Genomic DNA, 17,311 nt, shown 5'->3' on the forward strand with positions numbered 1-17,311 from the left:
CACCCATATAAAGTCAATGGACACAATAGAGCAGCACAAATGTAACTACTTGTTGCTTTAATGCATTGAAATGTTGAAGCACACATTTAAACATTTGCTCTGCAGTAGGATGTTTATTCAGCAGCATAATTTGGTTGATTTTAAGAACAATCTTATATTTTCTTAAGATCTTATATTTTAATTAATATGCACCAACAAATGTAACACACAACATTAAACGTTTAATAATCTTTAAACAGCATAACACTGCACATAGCACATGAAAACTGTAAGAAACATGTTTATTAATCTTTAATCACATCCAACCTAGTGTAAACGGTTGAACTACTCTACTGTAGAGCTTCTAAACTTGAGAAATGATTATGATGTGGCATTTAAAAATTAACATTTGTGTAAATACAATTACATAAAACAAAAGAGAGCAACCCCAATGAGTCCATGTAAAGTTGTGAGGGTTTCAAATAAAATGTCTTTGTAGTCTTTGTGAAACACATTGTGTATTGCCTTACATTAATATCAGTGTTTTCTCTCAGCTGACTGAAGTCATTTCCAGGTCATTTCTCAGAATACTATAAATTAAAGGTAATTTTTTCCAAAAAAAAAATGAAGCTTAATAAAGTTCGAAGACCAGATAAAGTTTGAAATGTTAATGTGGAATTTCAGTTATTGAAAGTAGCTTTTGGTCCTCAAACCTCAACTGCCACAATGCCTTTATTGCACTTTTTTATTTTTGCAAGACACTGTGGTTTAAACAAACAACAACACAATATAAGATAGCTGTAAATGAATCAATACCAAAACTGATACAGCTCTTGGTTTACAGTTTTCCCCATTACCTAGATAACTCTATATGTGAGGATTTTATCAGTAAAACATACCAAAAACATACCATTCTGGTTATGTTACCAAAACAGACTAATTTCCCGAAACTAAACGGCATTAACCACTTTTTACACAAGTGTCTGTTAAACCTCTGTTTGCCCGCTCAAAATCTGCTTACACAGCACATTTGCACTGTGCTCTCATTTGGAAAATACTGGCGTACAACATTTTCTGATCAACAACTGTCGTAATCATTTGCTAGAAAAAATGAGGCCATGATGATGAACATGGGTATATTTTAACAAATGGGTCAAATTATTATTTTGAAACATCCTGTACACTGTGGTCAAAAACTTCCACAAGTTAAGTGGGCCAACATAACTAGGATATTCATGTTAATACTGAGTGAAATTTCTTCACTGATGACCACTATATATGTTAATCTGTTTTTTACTTTTTCCATTTACTTTTTATGCAGCAGTTTATTGTAGAATTTATTTTATTATACAGTCACAGTTGTATAAATGCTTAATGTAATCTAAATATGTAGAATTTTTCAGTTAAATTTGCAAGTTGCAGTCTGTAAGTTTTGCTTCTTTATTACCATCTCTGTTTGAAACCTGCAATTTGCAGATTTAGCGTCTTTATGTGGGTTGTGCATTGGCATGGAGATCTGTAGATTTCAATTTCTGTACAGCCTAATCTTTTGCTTTTGACTACGGGTGAATCTCCAGTTGTCACTGATGATTTTCCTTTGGACCTTTCTGGATTACAATCCACCATCAAAATGATACGTTTCATTATTCCAGCTGCTGTGAGAAAAGGCTATGGATGATTGGCCACCTGCAGCATCCTCACATGTGATTCGGTACTACTACCCGGACTCCTCCTTTATGTACACTACCTGTTTGGACACCTTTCCCATCAAAGAGAATGGGAAAGTGTGTCCAAACTTTTGACTGGTAGTGTACAGATGTGATCTAAATACATGCTCAAATTTCCCACGCAAAAAGGTACCAGTACCACTCAAATATAACGCATTATTACAAGCTTACTGTTGTGAATAGGGCTATGGTAAGGAGATAGTTTTAGCTGGTTATGTTAAGCTACTGACTGCAGATTTAAAGATGAACATGTTGAATGTATAGTATATGAATCATTTTTGCACAGATCAGTATGGGCTTTTGGTTGGCAAGTTATAGTTTTAGGAACTTTATTAACCATTTTACAACCACCTTTTCCAAGTTCCACCATTACGCACAAGTTTACCGGTAAGTAAACACTGCATCATTGGTAAGTTGGTCTAGTTACAGTAGTTCTGTTCTGCAATAGCGACGAGGGCATCATACCCTCATTCATGCCATGTGCTGGTGCTGATTGGGTAGGACTGGGCCCGAACTGCAGCAGCAGGTTATATGTGCCAGTCTCGGACAGTCCCCTTCTCATTCCAAGCCCACCGCGCTGCGACATCGGCCCACCTCGCCTGCGGGGGGAGATCAGGCCGCCCCGCTGGGCAGGTGCACCCTGCACTGGAGCACCGTTAAACTGCGCAGCCTGCGAGGCCATCAAACAGGCTTGCAGTTTGCGTTTGGCGCGCCAGCGGGCCACTCTAAGACGAGTCTTTTCTCTTCGTTCTCTTACCAGGTCTGCCAGTAGAGCCTGTGGTAAAGTCTGCTCCAGCTCACGCCGTCGGTTTGTACTACGTCCTCGGTTTGTATTACGGCCTCTCAGACACAGAGTTCGGCTGCGTTTGTACTCTTCATACAGGTTCAGGTCCTTACGTCTCGGACGCACCTGCTTTTGGACACCTGCCACAGACAGCTGAGAGTCGTCATCTATAAGGGGCAGAGAGGTGAGAGATTTAAATATATTACAAATACTATAACCTCACCAAATTTTGAGCTACTATTTTAACAAAAAATAGCAGGATTAGCAAGTTATTGTTTAAAACGCATATATATATAAACGCATAAAATATATATATTTTGATCTATTTTTTGAATAGTAACTAAATAGTAAAAAACAAACACCCTCAAAACTAATTAGATCCACAATTAAATATAGAAGTCCTTGATAGCTTATTATAATACATTAATAAACAGGCAGTGTTCACTTGAAGACAATGCCACATGTGCAGTCACAGGGTGGCACAAACGAATCACTTTAAATTTTCATATGAAACTCAGGAACTGGCAGATCTGTTGTGATTCCGTGCATTACGCAGCTTCTATGTGTGCTGTGAAAGAGACTGGTTTTAATGTTACATGTCAGCTTTTTCCTCTCCTGAAAACAGTTTTGACTGATTACTGTAACATCACATCCTGTCAGTTTCCTGATAACTGGTAACCTCAAGTACCATCTTATCTGTGTTTGCTGAGCAAGTTTTAGATTCACAAAAGCCAAGATAGCTACATTTTTGGAAGGCGTTTGTTTTTACCAATGTAACAACACACTCATTTTGTACCCGGCACACTCTGAGAAAGGATGTATTGCCAAAATGCAACAGTGTGCAGTGTTTGCGTTAGTTTATTGCTTCTATAGTAAGCCATGTATTGAATAAAGGCCTTTTAACTTTTTAAACCATAAGAAGTGCCCTGGATCGTCTTTTCTATAAGTTTAAAAAACCCTTCCAAAGAGCACCTTCTGGATTTACTTAAAGGTACTTCCAACAAGCAGGTGTTTCTAGTAACCTGACATGTAGTTTATAGTGTTTTGGGTTTTTATATGATATTAATTGAAGTATTACATGTAATACTTTTCACACCACAGGAGAATTTTAAACCTTCTTAGGCCCGGTTCCACAGACAAGGCCTTAGTTCAATTGGGACATTTAAGTTGCTTTTATAAATGTGCCTTAGAAGGAAAAAACTACTGGTGTCAGGTGTGCATCTTGAGACAAAAGTTGCTAGTTACTTCAGTTAAAGGGATGGTTCCGTGTTTTTTTTCTAGGCTTGGTTGTGTTTATGGGGCGCAGCATTATTTTTTCTTTTATTTGACCTTTATTCCACACCGCTGTCTCCACTGTCCTTTGAACGGCTCATATGCTTCCTGCTTCTATGAAGCCCATCCCTCCGAAAAACGCAATGGTCTTAGATTGGTTAGATGGCCAAATGTAGTTTCATGTATTTTTATTGGCTGAAGTGCCAAGCACAGGTTGTCCAGAAACGTCACGCCCCTTCCCATTACGGGCAGAAGTCACACCTGTGTGACCAGCAAGGGTTTATGATGTCACCAACCTGGAAGAAGCTCGTTGTAGTCCAAACCGGCCGTTTTTGTAGGCAATAAACTGCCATTACTTTAAAAGAAAAATTCTCTGTTTGCATTGAACTTTCAGCGATGTAACTTTGCAGATACTGTTTATGCTCAAGCTGCAACATTACACACTAACTCAAGTTAAGAAAGTGAAATCGCATGCAACCACCCCTTTAACACAGCTCATACATTTTGGGCTTAAGCCTAGTCTGTAAATTCTTTACCAAAAATCCTAATGTTGAATTTTTTTTTTTTTTTTTAATGGACACTGACTTTAAGGACCCTAATTTACTGCTTCTGAACAAGTTAATTTAGTTATTAAATTATTTATTGAACAGTATACAGTACAGTAATTCTTTGTACAAGCAATGTATATATTAAAACTGACATTTTTACAATAGATTAGGAGGATGTCCTTCCTGGGGCCAAACGCAGGTAATCTTTGATGCATTTCTCTGCCTCTGCCTCTGTGGGACTCAGGAGGACACTGTTCCTCATTGCTGCAGCTGTATGTTAAATAGATAGAAATGATTAGTTTACAAAGAAACAAAATTTAATTTATTACTGAACAGACAAGTCTGGCTGTTTATGCATGCAATTGTACAATTTTATTCAACATAAGCAGAATGAGTAGTTAAGAAATTCATTGCAAATGCTAAAATTAAAATGAATTCATATGAGATATGGAACTATATCACTGCAATACTTTTATTCATGAAAAATGTTTAATTTGTTTTGGGCATACCTATTATAAGTGCTCCAATATTTGTTTTTCTCAAGCCTCGCTTGTCTCCACGTCCGCACCAGTTGAGCTGTTTGGCAACGTTGGAGGCAAAGACCTTGTTGCAAATTCTCCATATGGTCTTCTTCATAGTTTGACCTCCACTAATAGACAATCTGTTCACCTAAAACAGAGATTTAATATAGCATGTAAATACAAATTCTCAGACACAAACGTTTGGTCATTTCGGTCACTGCTTTATTTATAAAACTCCAATGAATCTTACAAATGTTTGCATTTTCCCTTTGTCTAGAAGTCTTTGCTCCAACCGGTCTAGATCCTCCATTGACATCAGAGGCAGGACACAATCCTCTTCATCCTGCGTCTGCAGTAAGGGTTCAAATTGCTTGTTCCCCAAAAGACACTGAACCAAAGCAGTCAGGTGGTTGATTTTCCAGTCCATTTCTCCCTGCGACTCAAGAATAGCCCTCTCTACAGCTGCAAAACCACAGGTGATTTGTCACTTAACTATAAACACTTAACAAGAGCTTAACTGTACGTTGTAAATGAAGGGATTAAACTTACCTGTACATTGATTATTGTCAACACTCTCTGGACTCGCATCTGACATGGCTGCAAAAACAAATTTACAAACATTAAAACTTTACATTAAACATTAAAATGTTCAAATAGTAATCAATTTCAGAAACAAAATCATGATTTTATTAAAGAAACAATGAAACACCCAAACTTCTCCCAAAAGGGAAATGGTTCCAACCTTTTTGTTTTTAAATGACTCACTTTAACATATGCATAATCACATTTTTGTAACAAAATTTAAACTTAGTCTGTTTTTCATGTCTTTTTGTCAGTCCCCAGATTTCTTTCCAACTTCTTTGCTTAGCAAATGCACACATTCAATTTAAAACAAATCTAAATAAGCTAGAATTAAGCCTTTAATGACTCCTGTTTAACTCTTATTTAAATTGTGCTATAGATTATAGGTTTGGTCTAAATGGCAACATGAACTCTGAAAGGATGTCTCCTTTTTAATATAACTTTACCTTTTTATGCTTCTCAGTCGGGCCAATGTTCAACCCTGTTACCATTTTGTACAGTAAACATTGATGTCTGAATATATTTTGGGGAAAGCTTCCACATTCAATTCTCCTAATAAGCACCTAGTGTCATGACCTTTTCTTGTCTAACTGAACTGCGAAAATCAACCCTGTTGCAGTCAGCCCTGTTACCTTTACAATCATGTCTTATCCAAACCTATATTAACGTACCTTGAAATGGTATATTAATATATATTTAAAAACACTATTCTGTCGGACATGTTTGAAAAATTAAAAATAATACATTGTCAGTGCAGTAATTAGTTGTATTAATGTGATAAACACATTGACCTTTAAAGTGTTAAAGTTCAAGTAAAGTGGTTGGACTCACCTGTTCATGTTGATGCATTTCTCGTGATTCCCCTTCACTGAATGACTTGCGATGTGTAAAAACACATGAACAGCTTCGAAAGGGGAAAAAATGTTTCTTTCTTTTTAATTCTGACAAAATGTGTATTTTATGACACCACTTTAACATGAATGTTTGTCTCATTCACTGTGTGTTCCAAAAAATTCAAAGGAGCTTCCAAAGTATTCCATGATCTGGTGAAAAATTTAATGATGTACTTCACGGTCTTGCTACAAAATCTCTCAGAAATGGAGGCTCTTTGTACCTGACCTTTTTAAATAAAACAACTAAATAACATTTTAATGAAATAATGAACATTCAAAGGCATTCATTATTGCATGAAAATATTACTGCTGGTTAAACATATGTTCTACCTCAGGACCAAATTACCAAGTTATTTCATGTTATTCTTTGAAGAAGAAAAAAGAAAGGAAAAATAAAATGCTTAATTATCATGTTACAGTTTAACACATGATTCAGTATCCTAAAGTAATGCTATTACCAGGCATACAGTATTGTAATTTACTGATTACTTCAGATACTCTCTAAATATGACGAATATTACAAAAACACAGTGAGGAAAAAAACGTAACAGGGCTGAATGCAATTCAACAGGGTTGAAAATGATAACAGGGTTGAAGTGGCTACTGTAAATAAAATATACATTTAATTCAATCGTTCATCCATTCATTCAGTTATTTAATTTGACAACTCATTACGAAGTACCTCAAAGCAAAACATGTGTAATACAAAGAGTAACATTCATTTAGCGTGGTCCACAAAGCTTTGTGAATTAAAATGGCAAGATGTCACAAAGTTCAGTGGAGGTTAAAGTCCATCATAAATTACATCTTCCACTCACTTCTGGATTACCCAGAATCTCAGTCATCCCTCTCTTTCCGTTACAGAAAAAAATTGTGCAGCTCATTGACTTGGTCACAAGTCATTTTACTGAGTGTCTGAATTACCACCTGATAGAGCACATGGACTCAAGTGCTTTGATGATCACCTCCCTTTTAAGGCTATGCTGGCTTATTTAGACTTGTCAGTCGGTCTGCGGTCCTCTTCGGGGTTGCAGTAACACCATCAGACTGGGTTCGGCGCTGTCCGGGGGGGAGGCAATTATTTTGAAAAACGGTTTCCTCCTCTTCTGTCGTTCTTTGGCATCTCTCCACTGCTTGCGCCTCCATCTCTGAGCCTTCTCACACAGGTCACCAATTCTCTTCTTTTTCCCTGTCTCAACATCTCTTCTCCACCTCTCTCGCTCAGTCCTGAGGTACTTTTCCCTGCGTTCAGGATCAGCGTCCCTTTTCGCCCTGTATGCTCTCTGTTTTTCAGCAGCTGTTTTTGCCATTACTGTGTCTGAAAAAAGGAATCCAATATGAAGACTTGCTCAGCTTCTCCATTTCCCAAATGAATAGATGCTTTTAAACTCAGCATGACTTGACATTTATGAATTCATCATATGTACAATGAGCCTTTTGTGAGTAGCGTCAATGTTGATTCTGTTATTCAAAACATTTTTAGATCTTATGACCATTTCAACCCAGTAATGACCCTACTTCAGAAATGTTTCAGGATCAAATGTTACAAGGTTGAAGTCAGTCAGTGTAAAACTAAAAATGGCTTGTAACAGCGTCAGTGTCACTGGCATACACCGAATTATTCAGACTGCAAAACTTTTAAAACCTGACCTTGAGAAAAACAGGCAAGGTACGCTTTGCAACTGGTATGAAAGCAATACAGCCTCTGTTGTGATGAATTTCTCACTGCTTCTCATCTGCAGAAAGTAACTTGCACTTTTCGCATCTCTTGTATATCCATGGCAGGTGTTTGCGAGTATTGATTGTAAAACCAAAGTGACAAACCAACCGTACAAGTGAAAATAACCTTGCTTTCCATTTTTGTCTTCTCTTTTTGCTAGAGTGTTAAACAGCAGTTGCTGCTAGTGCTCACGGACCTCAGTTAAGTAAGGCCGCAGATGGGTTTTAGACAGCACATTAAAAACCAAGTGTCAAAACAAAAATATACCTCTAACCACACTATCAGATCATTTCTCAGAAGTGTTTTCTCAGAAATATCTAATGATATTGTTTTAGGATGTTTGAATCATACGACTGTATGACACAAATATCCTGTAAGAAAATGTTTGTTCGTGAGGTGACCTATGGTTTTAAAGAAATTTTGGGGGAATTGCTTTAAAGGTGTATTTTTGTTAAACTACATCAATTAGAACACATTTCTGGTTTCCGTGCATGTTTATGTAGTATGTACATTTGCTTGTTAAAAGTATGTACAAACGACATTACACTAGTTTTTACTTAATTATAAAAGCTTTGTCTTGATTGCCTTTAAGTGAAGCACGTCGACATTTTCATAATCTTGAGTAAAATCAGTTTGACCACAGATCAAAACTTCAAATTTCTTGTGATTTAATATAAGAATTTTGAAAAACAAGCTTAAAAGACTTGAAAAAGCTGTCATCAGAACACAAATGAAGATATTTGAATGAAATCTGAGATTAAAATGTCCCTCCATTAAAAGACTATTCGCTTCAAAACATTCATAAATAGGTCATAAAAGAAATCCATATGAATCCAAGTCCTCTGAAGAGTTGTGTTGGCTTTATATGATGAATAGATGTCTTTTAGTGTCAAGCACATGCGGTTGAGCTTTCGTTTACCATATTTAAGAGATTTTTGTATGTTCACTGATCAATGTTTATGTATATTAAAATCTGTTCTTTGTATAAAGCGATCACATCTCTTTATAAGACTAGGATTAAATTCATAATCATATAGATTTATTTTCTCTCAGATTTCTCTTAATTTTTGGGGGAACTATCCCTTTGTATTGCTTATGACAAAATCACTGCTACAGATATACTAGTTAGTTAGCATTTCTCTTGCTTTATTAAAGGGGCTATGTAGAAATCAGAAACCTTTGTTACTAGCGGCACCTGTGGCCATTAAGTGAACTGCAGCCAGCAACTTTTTGCGGATTCAAAGCCCCGATATACTCATCATGGCAAAGTTGTTTTCGTTCTTTGCTTATAAGTAAAACGTTGGAAATACCTTTGAAACAATATATGGTTTACGACCATCCAGATGCCTTCCACAAGGCTGAGAACAACATTTAGATGAATATGTAAATATTTGCTGCAGGCTTTTCTCTCAATAACAAAATAAACCCAAAAATGACAACGTGGAGTAAACATCAGTTAAGAAAGCATCTGATTATAGCTATTCACCGACATGATGTTGACAGATGGAGGTCATTATAATCAAACTATCATAGTGTAATTTTAAAGTATATTTAAGACTATAGATCTGGCTATGTGAGACTATAGTTTGAATTAATCCCTTTTATTTGCATGACACATTGACATTATAACAGTATAAATTACATTATACTGAATATTCTATAAGTCATTGAAGAGAGGCTCTTGGGAGTACGCGTACATCCTTTGGATTCCCTCAAAGAAAAAAAAATGAATTCAGGCTTTCATGGACAACCTAAAGTCGTGGAATATATTGGTTTTAAAGTTTTGTTACAAGCTGTTCACACATTGGAATTTTAAAACATTGAAAAGACCAAAAAATATTTCCTTCATCATCTTATAAAACAAAAAAGAAGACAAACAGGAAATTATTTTTGGCAAGAGTATATCTATCAAACAAGAGAAACTACACATAATATAACTTAACATAATATAACAGTGTCATCTTATAAATACTTGGGTGTCTGTGTGGATGCTGCACATATAGCCTAGATCAGCGTTTCCCAGTGCCGTCTGACGTGAGCAGGGGTGCCGTGTAAAAGGTGCCGACACGCACTTGCACTGCGGTTCATCTCACATCTGATGACGCATCTTTAATATAGGTTGTAACTTGAAAATAATGCTTTATGTATGTTTCTGTCGCTGGAAACATGTGCTGGCTCCTCATTACAACAGCGATAATAAAAGAAAAATGTGGGCAAAACGGTCTCTCTTTGTGAACTGTGTTCAATGGATGCGAGTGCTGCCGTATGACCCATCATTTCGCCGTCATCAGCCGAATGTAGAGCCAGGAGACGCGAATGAGAACTCGCACGCTGTGAGAAGATTAGTCTCTGTGCACTGCGCCGAAAGCACATGCGAAAGCAATCTGTACCGTTACCCCCTAGCATAATGTATGCGAGAACGTGCCACAAAATTAGTACATTTTCAAAGGGTGCCATGACTGAAAAAAGGTTGGGAAACACTGGCCTAGATTATGTTTGCTATAAAGATACAACAATGTATTTTCTTAGGAGACAATGGTCCTTTGGTGCAAACAAAGAGATATTACTGTTATTTATTCTATCTTTAAATATAGCTATCTCTCTGATCAACTCAAAGCTTGACTGCTATCTATTACAAACAAAATGTTGTCCCTGACAGGTAAAATTATGTATTTAGTATCAGGAATTTCAATTTTTGCCATTAAACTAAAGACTTAGAGTAGCATATTCTAGAATGAACAGATTATGGATATCCTTTGTGCATCAGTCTGTAAAATTAATAAATCAGAATTGGGCCAATTTGGAGAAGTAGGCCCCAGGCTTCTGACAAATAAGACTAAATCAATGCACTGCAGCTGGTTATGTATATACATACTTAAATAGTGTGTGTATTGATGTGAATGTTTAGAAGAGATTCCAACAATAAAGTGAAATTGAACTGAAAAAATAAATCCATACAATATATGAAGAAATTCTTACATTGAGCCCCTTTAACAAACAGGTTTGTTCAAATCAGCTTGATGACTTCATTCTGTCATTTATTATTCCCTTGTCCAGGCTTTTTTGTATTATTAAATGAACTAATTTAATAATTGATGATCTTTACAATGGAACTGAATCAACACTGAACTGACTTCAGCTGAACAATAGCTGAAATGCATTATTTTCATAATATCCTAAATAAATCAGTGTAAAAATGTTATACTTACAGCTGTTTGGGTCCATGTTGATGAATGCTGGGATTGCAAGGTCTGCTGAAGTGCCTGGACTCTGAAGGGCTTGAAAGGATGCAGATAGATCTAGTGAGACCCCAAGCTCTGGTTCCCCCACTTGATGGTGAAGTTCAGGGTTGGAATATTCAAACCTGGAAACGCTTCCAGCTTCTGCGGGTTCATCCTTCACACAGACGATTTCAACCTCTGCCTCCTCCTGCTTGATCTTAAGGGATGGTGCAGCAAAGGTGCTTGTACTTGTAGTCTGGGACATGCCTTCATCTGCCATCATGGGTGCAGAGAGGACGCTGCTGTCCGGCATGTCCGTGTGCCCAGTCTCTGCAGAGGCCAGAGGGTTTTGACCCCATATTGGATCACTGGTCTCAGACAGAAGCACCTGACTGTCCACCAGGTGAGGACTTGAGTTCTCAACTATGGAAACAACAAAAGTCACTTTCTGTTGAGTTGAGGGAAAACATTAGGAAAGAGTAATACACACTGTATACACACAAAATGTAACCCTTTAATTAACAAAAATCAGTTCCTTAATGACATCAAGCTCCAGGAAGTGACATTTTGGGTGTAGAACAAACTTTAATAAGTATGAGCAAAATATTTGATTAACTCTAATAGTTATTCTCACTTTAAAACTATGCAGTGTCTTGTTGCTAATATTACAGTAATTGGCATGACACTTCAAAATGATTATCAAGTTGACCAAGCATATTTGCAGTGGATATTTTTGCGAATTTTAAGTAAATATTGTATATAATAAATGTTCATAGAAAGTGCCATTGTAGTACATACTGTTTGAAATATCAGTATAACATTTTTTTTAAGGTTAGGGGTTTAAGAGTCACTTTAAATAAATAAACAGAGGCCACTCTTCTTCCCCTGGAACTCAACTCGCGTATGGCCGTTACCGGACACCAGTGGTTATATCGTTTATAAAGTTATAAATATGGATATTTTTCTTACAAAAACACATTTCAGAAGGCCTTTATTAATTAACTCATTGGCGTTGTATTGATTATTTTTATGATGATGGATGTGCTTGTTTGGGCTTGAAAATAATATTTGTAACAACTCTGTGTTTGGCTGAAAGAATAAAGTCATATACACCTAGGATGGCTTGAGTAAATTAGAATAATTTAAATTTTTAGGTGAACTATCCTTTAAGTCTTATGTTGTAAAACTGTGATTAAAGACAAAAATGATTTCCATCTCATCTTTATAATTTTTATTGAATACATACATTTAATATAGACGAGAATATGAAAAAATACTGCATCACCCATTCACCCATGCATGTTTAGCAGCAGGTTTCATACCTTTATGTACTGATGATCCATGAATCTCTTCCATATGGAATTCAGCAATGTGATTCTCATTTCTTAACGTTTCTTTGGGTATGTGCATCTGATGTCTCACCCATGAGGGTCCAGCTACAGGGGCAGGTTCGGTGACTCTCGGTCTGGGACAGGGGTTTGTGGCTTTGGTACACACCGACACAGTGCTCGTCGGCACTCTTCTGCAGTGCATCCCTGCGGATGTTGCCATGTCTCCATCTCCCTGATACAGTCTATGGCTGGCATCTTTAGCGGCCAGGACGCTAATGTACTTGCGCATTGTTTTCATCTGACAGCGGGACGTCTCTAACATTCTCCTGATGTTCTCATTCTCCTTCTCTTTAGCTGTCATCTCCCGTTTGATCTCCTCAAATTTAAGCCCGACCACCCGGATCATCTCTCCTAACACAGTCTCCACCGCGACGTTCACGGCTTTCTCTATGACAGCGCCCATTTGGCCCCGCATCAGAGAGATGGTCAAATTCACGTCCATGCTGGTGGGCGCGATCTGCGCTAAGCCGAAAACACGATTAAAAATATTTTAATGTCCGACTGGTCTTCTAGTAGGCCTATATTTGTGAAAAACGTAGGCTGTGTTTACCAGACAAATATACTGGGACAGTCCGCCATTGGCCACGCAACGACAACACCGAGACGGAGCAGGAATCACATCCGGTTCAGCAGGAGCACATTAACCCATTGTGGGAATCATAGTAGTGAAGCTGAAAATTTGAATGATGAAATTTTTGCATACATGTACATCACCAGGGTAAGATGGCAGAAACACTATCACAAGATGCACTGTAAAAAGTTAGTTTACTTTATTATTATTTTAAAGTAGGGGAACCTGTCGCCTTACAATCTTTATTAGGGAGTGAATGAGGCCCACAAGTTTAAATCGATGCGTTTGTGTAAGACACATCCATATTTAACACGTTATAAATGTAGCAATCTATCTTCCGACAGACCACCTTCAGCACGAAGAATAAACGCCTCTTGCAGTTAGCTTACGTTATACCTCGTAGATTTTACTCCTACTGCCCTTTCTGGACATGGACAATATAATGTGCATACACTTTCATACTTTCTCGGACTAAATATAAAATATCTTTTATTTATTTTTTAAATAACACGACATTAGTCATTAATGACATAAATTTTTGTGTGAACTAACCCTTTAAGTGTTTTTTTTTTTTTTTTTTTTGCTGTTGTTCATAGCTGGAAAAGTTTGTCCTAAGGCAGACATATATTTTTAACACTGTTCCTGAACATTATAAACCCCAAAGTTTGTCTATGTAGGTCACTGCACATTTTATGGAGAACAGCTTCCAGAAACTAAGAGTGTTCAATGCAAGCTACGCACAAAAACTTCTCCTGAAAGACGTAGCCTTTCCCATTTTGTCGGGACAATTTGATGTTTATGGTACACAACTTGTAAGTATGTCTTATTATTTGTAGCTGTGTTTTCTAGTAACAATTCCAATTATACGTTTTCTGTAGTTGCTATGATGTAAACAAAGGGCAAACATGTTTGTCTCCGCTAGCCTGCTAAAACATTACTGTAGCTTTTGTAAGCAGTAGCTTTTTGTAACACTAGCTTTTTTTGTGTTTAATTAGGAAAATGAACCATGCTTTTGTGATTGATTACTGTCTGTGTTATCATAGCTTTCTGACATGATTAACTTAAATGCAGGGTTGCCAACTCTCACGCATCTGGCGTGATTCTCACGCTTTCAGGCTCTGTCTCACGCTCTCACTCCGCCCAACTCAATCTCACGCCAAATTGCCAAACCTGCTTTTGATATTAAACAAAGCTATAAGCTTTAATTTTTTTAAATGTGTTTTAATGAAATTCAAACAATAAATAGCGTTTTGGCGCTAATGTGGCATAATGTTAAAGCCAGAGGCGTTGAAAAGCGGAGTTGTATGCTCTCGTCTCCCTGCGGTGCGCGCTGGTCACGTGGCCCATGAGCGCTCAATACTTCTAGCGCTGTGCCAATGAATTTAAATGGCTTAAGCGGATACACAACAGTTTCACCATATAGATGTTTGCTGCAAGTTTTGGTAAACAGTACAGCTTAGTGTTTATTGATTATTAAGTCAGCCATATTTACAGGATCGTTTTATTATGGAGAGTGCAACATTGTTAACATTAATGTTATTCTTGTATTTAGCCCTCAGGTATTCCTTACTAATTGGTCACACTCATACTCATTAAATTATATTTATTGAATATTTTGAGGAGGTCTTTTGGTACTAAATACTATTTGTGCAACAATTATTTTCAATAAATGACCACTTAAAATATTTTTCTTCTAATATTTGTATTTCTTCTAAAATTTATATTACAATTAGTGTAGTAATTAATATTAAAATGGAGAATTCCAATTCAAAGAGGCAAATTAGAGTCATTTTGTGGCTAAAAAATATTAATGTTTATTTGTAATGCCATTAGGTGCCTTATGGCTCTTTAATAAATATACATGTATCTAATCTAGTTGCTCAAAAATATATTGCAGTCTTTGCATTCTAATAAATATTTAGATATGATGATCAAACACTAGATTTCTTTAAATGTGAAATTTCAAAACTTAAATAACTTGCATCCTAATCTTTTTAATGAATAATGATACTTATATAAGCAGTCACAAGTGAATATTAAGGAATGGCACATATAATTTGACCCAAGAAATCTTTAAACTAGTGCCAAAACAAACATATTATTATATCTATATTATTAGATATAAACTGATACTGAATGAAGATCAAAAGCATTACCCCCCCCCCCCCCCCCCCCCCCCCCCCGGCCCCCAAAAAATCTCACTCCAACCTGAACTTAAAAGTTGGCAACCCTGTAAATGGTGGATAACACCGTAAGAAAACATACCACTCTGAAACATCCTGTGAAATCTGTGCTTGCAAAGTCCATGCTTGAAATCTGTTCTGGAAGATTCTTTTGTTTGTTATCATTGTCAGGGTATGAATCAGGAAATCAGGGTCTGAATTATTCATACAGCAGAACTGCTGTTATGAAAGGGTGTGACATTTCCCAAACATGCGCTAAGCAGTGCCAATCACATCACATTTCATATTTCGGAGGGGCTTCATTTAAAACGACGTGTTTGAGACAGACTGGTGAGAGAGGTGCTGTCATTTTTTTTAAATATTTGATTTTTTTTTTTTAACAATCAAGCATGAAAACATATTCGGGCGGGGGGGGGTCCATTTTCTGAGTTACGCTGAGTATTAAAACATTCTTTTTATGTTGGACTAACTAAAGCTGATTAAATTGTACAGATCACTATAAAGCTACTTAACTTAAAACTAAAAAGTCTCAGTTTAACAAAAACTTTGAGCTTACTCAACTTCTCAGCGGGTGTGTTAAATACTTACATGACATATTTTCCTGTACACTGTAAAAAAAAATTAAAAAAAAAAGGAAAAAAGAGAACTTTAAAGTTTAAAGCAACCAGCTGAAGAACATTTCTGAGTTTTCTCAACTTAGGGTCCAAACTTTGAGTTTTTTTTCAATTTGTTGTTTTTTCATGTTAAACAGTTGAATAAACTTTAAAAGCTGAATTTGTCATACAAAACATAAGTTGGATTTTTGACAGTGTATTTGGCCCAGGTGATCAGTGGGCATGAGTAGAATTTTTGACTATCAAATGGGAGTCGGGGCACAGTTTTAAAATAAACTTCTAAATGTCTGTTCAGTAGTCCCTATGTAACAGAACACACAATTTAGTAATTGTGGTGATTCTAATTAAGTGATAAAAAGCAGTCTTTGCACTAATAAAAAGTGGAATATGTTTTACTACTAAATTATATGTAAACTCTAATTATTTTAACTTGCAGGGAATTTTTTTTTCCTTGACAGCTTGTGATTTTGAGGCTCCTGAGTTCCTGAACATAATGCATGATGGGATATATCTTGAATACCGCTCAGCAACGGTTGTTGTGGTGCATTTAAAAGGAACGCTACACTTTTTTTATTTGTTTAAAAAAAAAAAAAGGCTCATTTCCCAACTCCCCTAGAGTTTTACTATTTTCAAATCCATTCAGTCGATCTCTGGGTCTGAAGTTTGACTTACTATCACTTTTAGCATAGCTTAGCATAGGTGATTGAATCTGATTAGAACGTTAGCATCTCGATCAAAAATGACCAAAGACTTTTGATATTTTTCCTATTTAAAACTTGATTCTTCTGTAGTTACATCGTGTACTAAATAGGGCTGTGCAATATTAAAGAAAAATGCAATACCTTGTTAAATAATGCGATATTCGATATGTGGTACGATATTGCTTTAGGTGTGTAAAATCTATTTAAATTCTATTAAAACAATTATTTAAAAACTAAGAATGATACCATTTGTGTGTTTCACACTCTTTCTGGGAAAAGAAAGCATTGCTACAACTTCTGAAAGTGACCAGCAGTGTTTGAGCAAAAATTGATGTCACAAATCTGACAATATAATTTTAACATCAATGTAAACAAACTAAAAATCTTCTGTTGTTTGACAGACAGTGGCAGGTTTACTGTATTAGCAGGCTGTCACTTTAAGAGCTAACGCACAGATCCCATTGACACGCATTCTGTTTCTTTCCCTGACTGATATCCCACTTAAAGCATAACCGACTGTGTTTACATGAATACTCATCAAGACAGCCATTTTGACATAACTGTGTGTGTAGTTGATAGTTTGAGTGTGTAACAAGACCAGAAA

The 17,311-nt window shown here is 36.4% G+C and overlaps 1 protein-coding gene across 4 annotated transcripts; it reads right to left on the reverse strand.

The window, feature by feature from the left end:
- Window positions 1-42: 42 nt before the first annotated feature.
- Window positions 43-13,268, reverse strand: si:ch211-67e16.4 (uncharacterized). Of its 4 annotated transcripts, XM_067443515.1 has the most exons (7): window positions 12,570-13,268; window positions 11,236-11,670; window positions 5,381-5,428; window positions 5,082-5,293; window positions 4,820-4,979; window positions 4,463-4,580; window positions 2,528-2,657 (listed from the first exon to the last, which is right to left on the reverse strand). In XM_067443515.1, the coding sequence occupies exons 1-6, from the start codon at window positions 13,078-13,080 to the stop codon at window positions 4,477-4,479; spliced, it is 1,470 nt and encodes a 489-aa protein (XP_067299616.1). In that variant the 5' UTR covers window positions 13,081-13,268; the 3' UTR covers window positions 2,528-2,657; window positions 4,463-4,476. The 4 variants fall into 4 exon arrangements, 3 of the variants coding, with proteins under 3 accessions (XP_067299615.1, XP_067299616.1, XP_067299617.1); XR_010905008.1 differs by lacking the exons at window positions 2,528-2,657; window positions 4,463-4,580; window positions 4,820-4,979 and adding an exon at window positions 6,245-7,624 and having other exon boundaries at window positions 5,212-5,293; XM_067443514.1 differs by lacking the exons at window positions 4,463-4,580; window positions 4,820-4,979; window positions 5,082-5,293; window positions 5,381-5,428 and having other exon boundaries at window positions 43-2,657.
- Between the last annotated feature and the right edge of the window lie 4,043 nt (window positions 13,269-17,311).

This window comes from Pseudorasbora parva, chromosome 5 (genome assembly GCF_024679245.1).
Source record: "Pseudorasbora parva isolate DD20220531a chromosome 5, ASM2467924v1, whole genome shotgun sequence".
NCBI lineage: Eukaryota > Metazoa > Chordata > Actinopteri > Cypriniformes > Gobionidae > Pseudorasbora > Pseudorasbora parva.

What these genes read in the sequence shown, in the direction of transcription:
- si:ch211-67e16.4 (XM_067443514.1), bottom strand. Translation starts at nt 13,080, where the DNA reads ATGGACGTGAATTTGACCATCTCTCTGATGCGGGGCCAAATGGGCGCT. An exon ending in TGGATCATCAGTACATAAAG is followed by an intron (nt 11,671 to 12,569) that starts GTATGAAACCTG and finishes TTGTTTCCATAG; the next exon opens with TTGAGAACTCAAGTCCTCAC. An exon ending in CAACATGGACCCAAACAGCT is followed by an intron (nt 2,658 to 11,235) that starts GTAAGTATAACA and finishes TGCCCCTTATAG; the next exon opens with ATGACGACTCTCAGCTGTCT.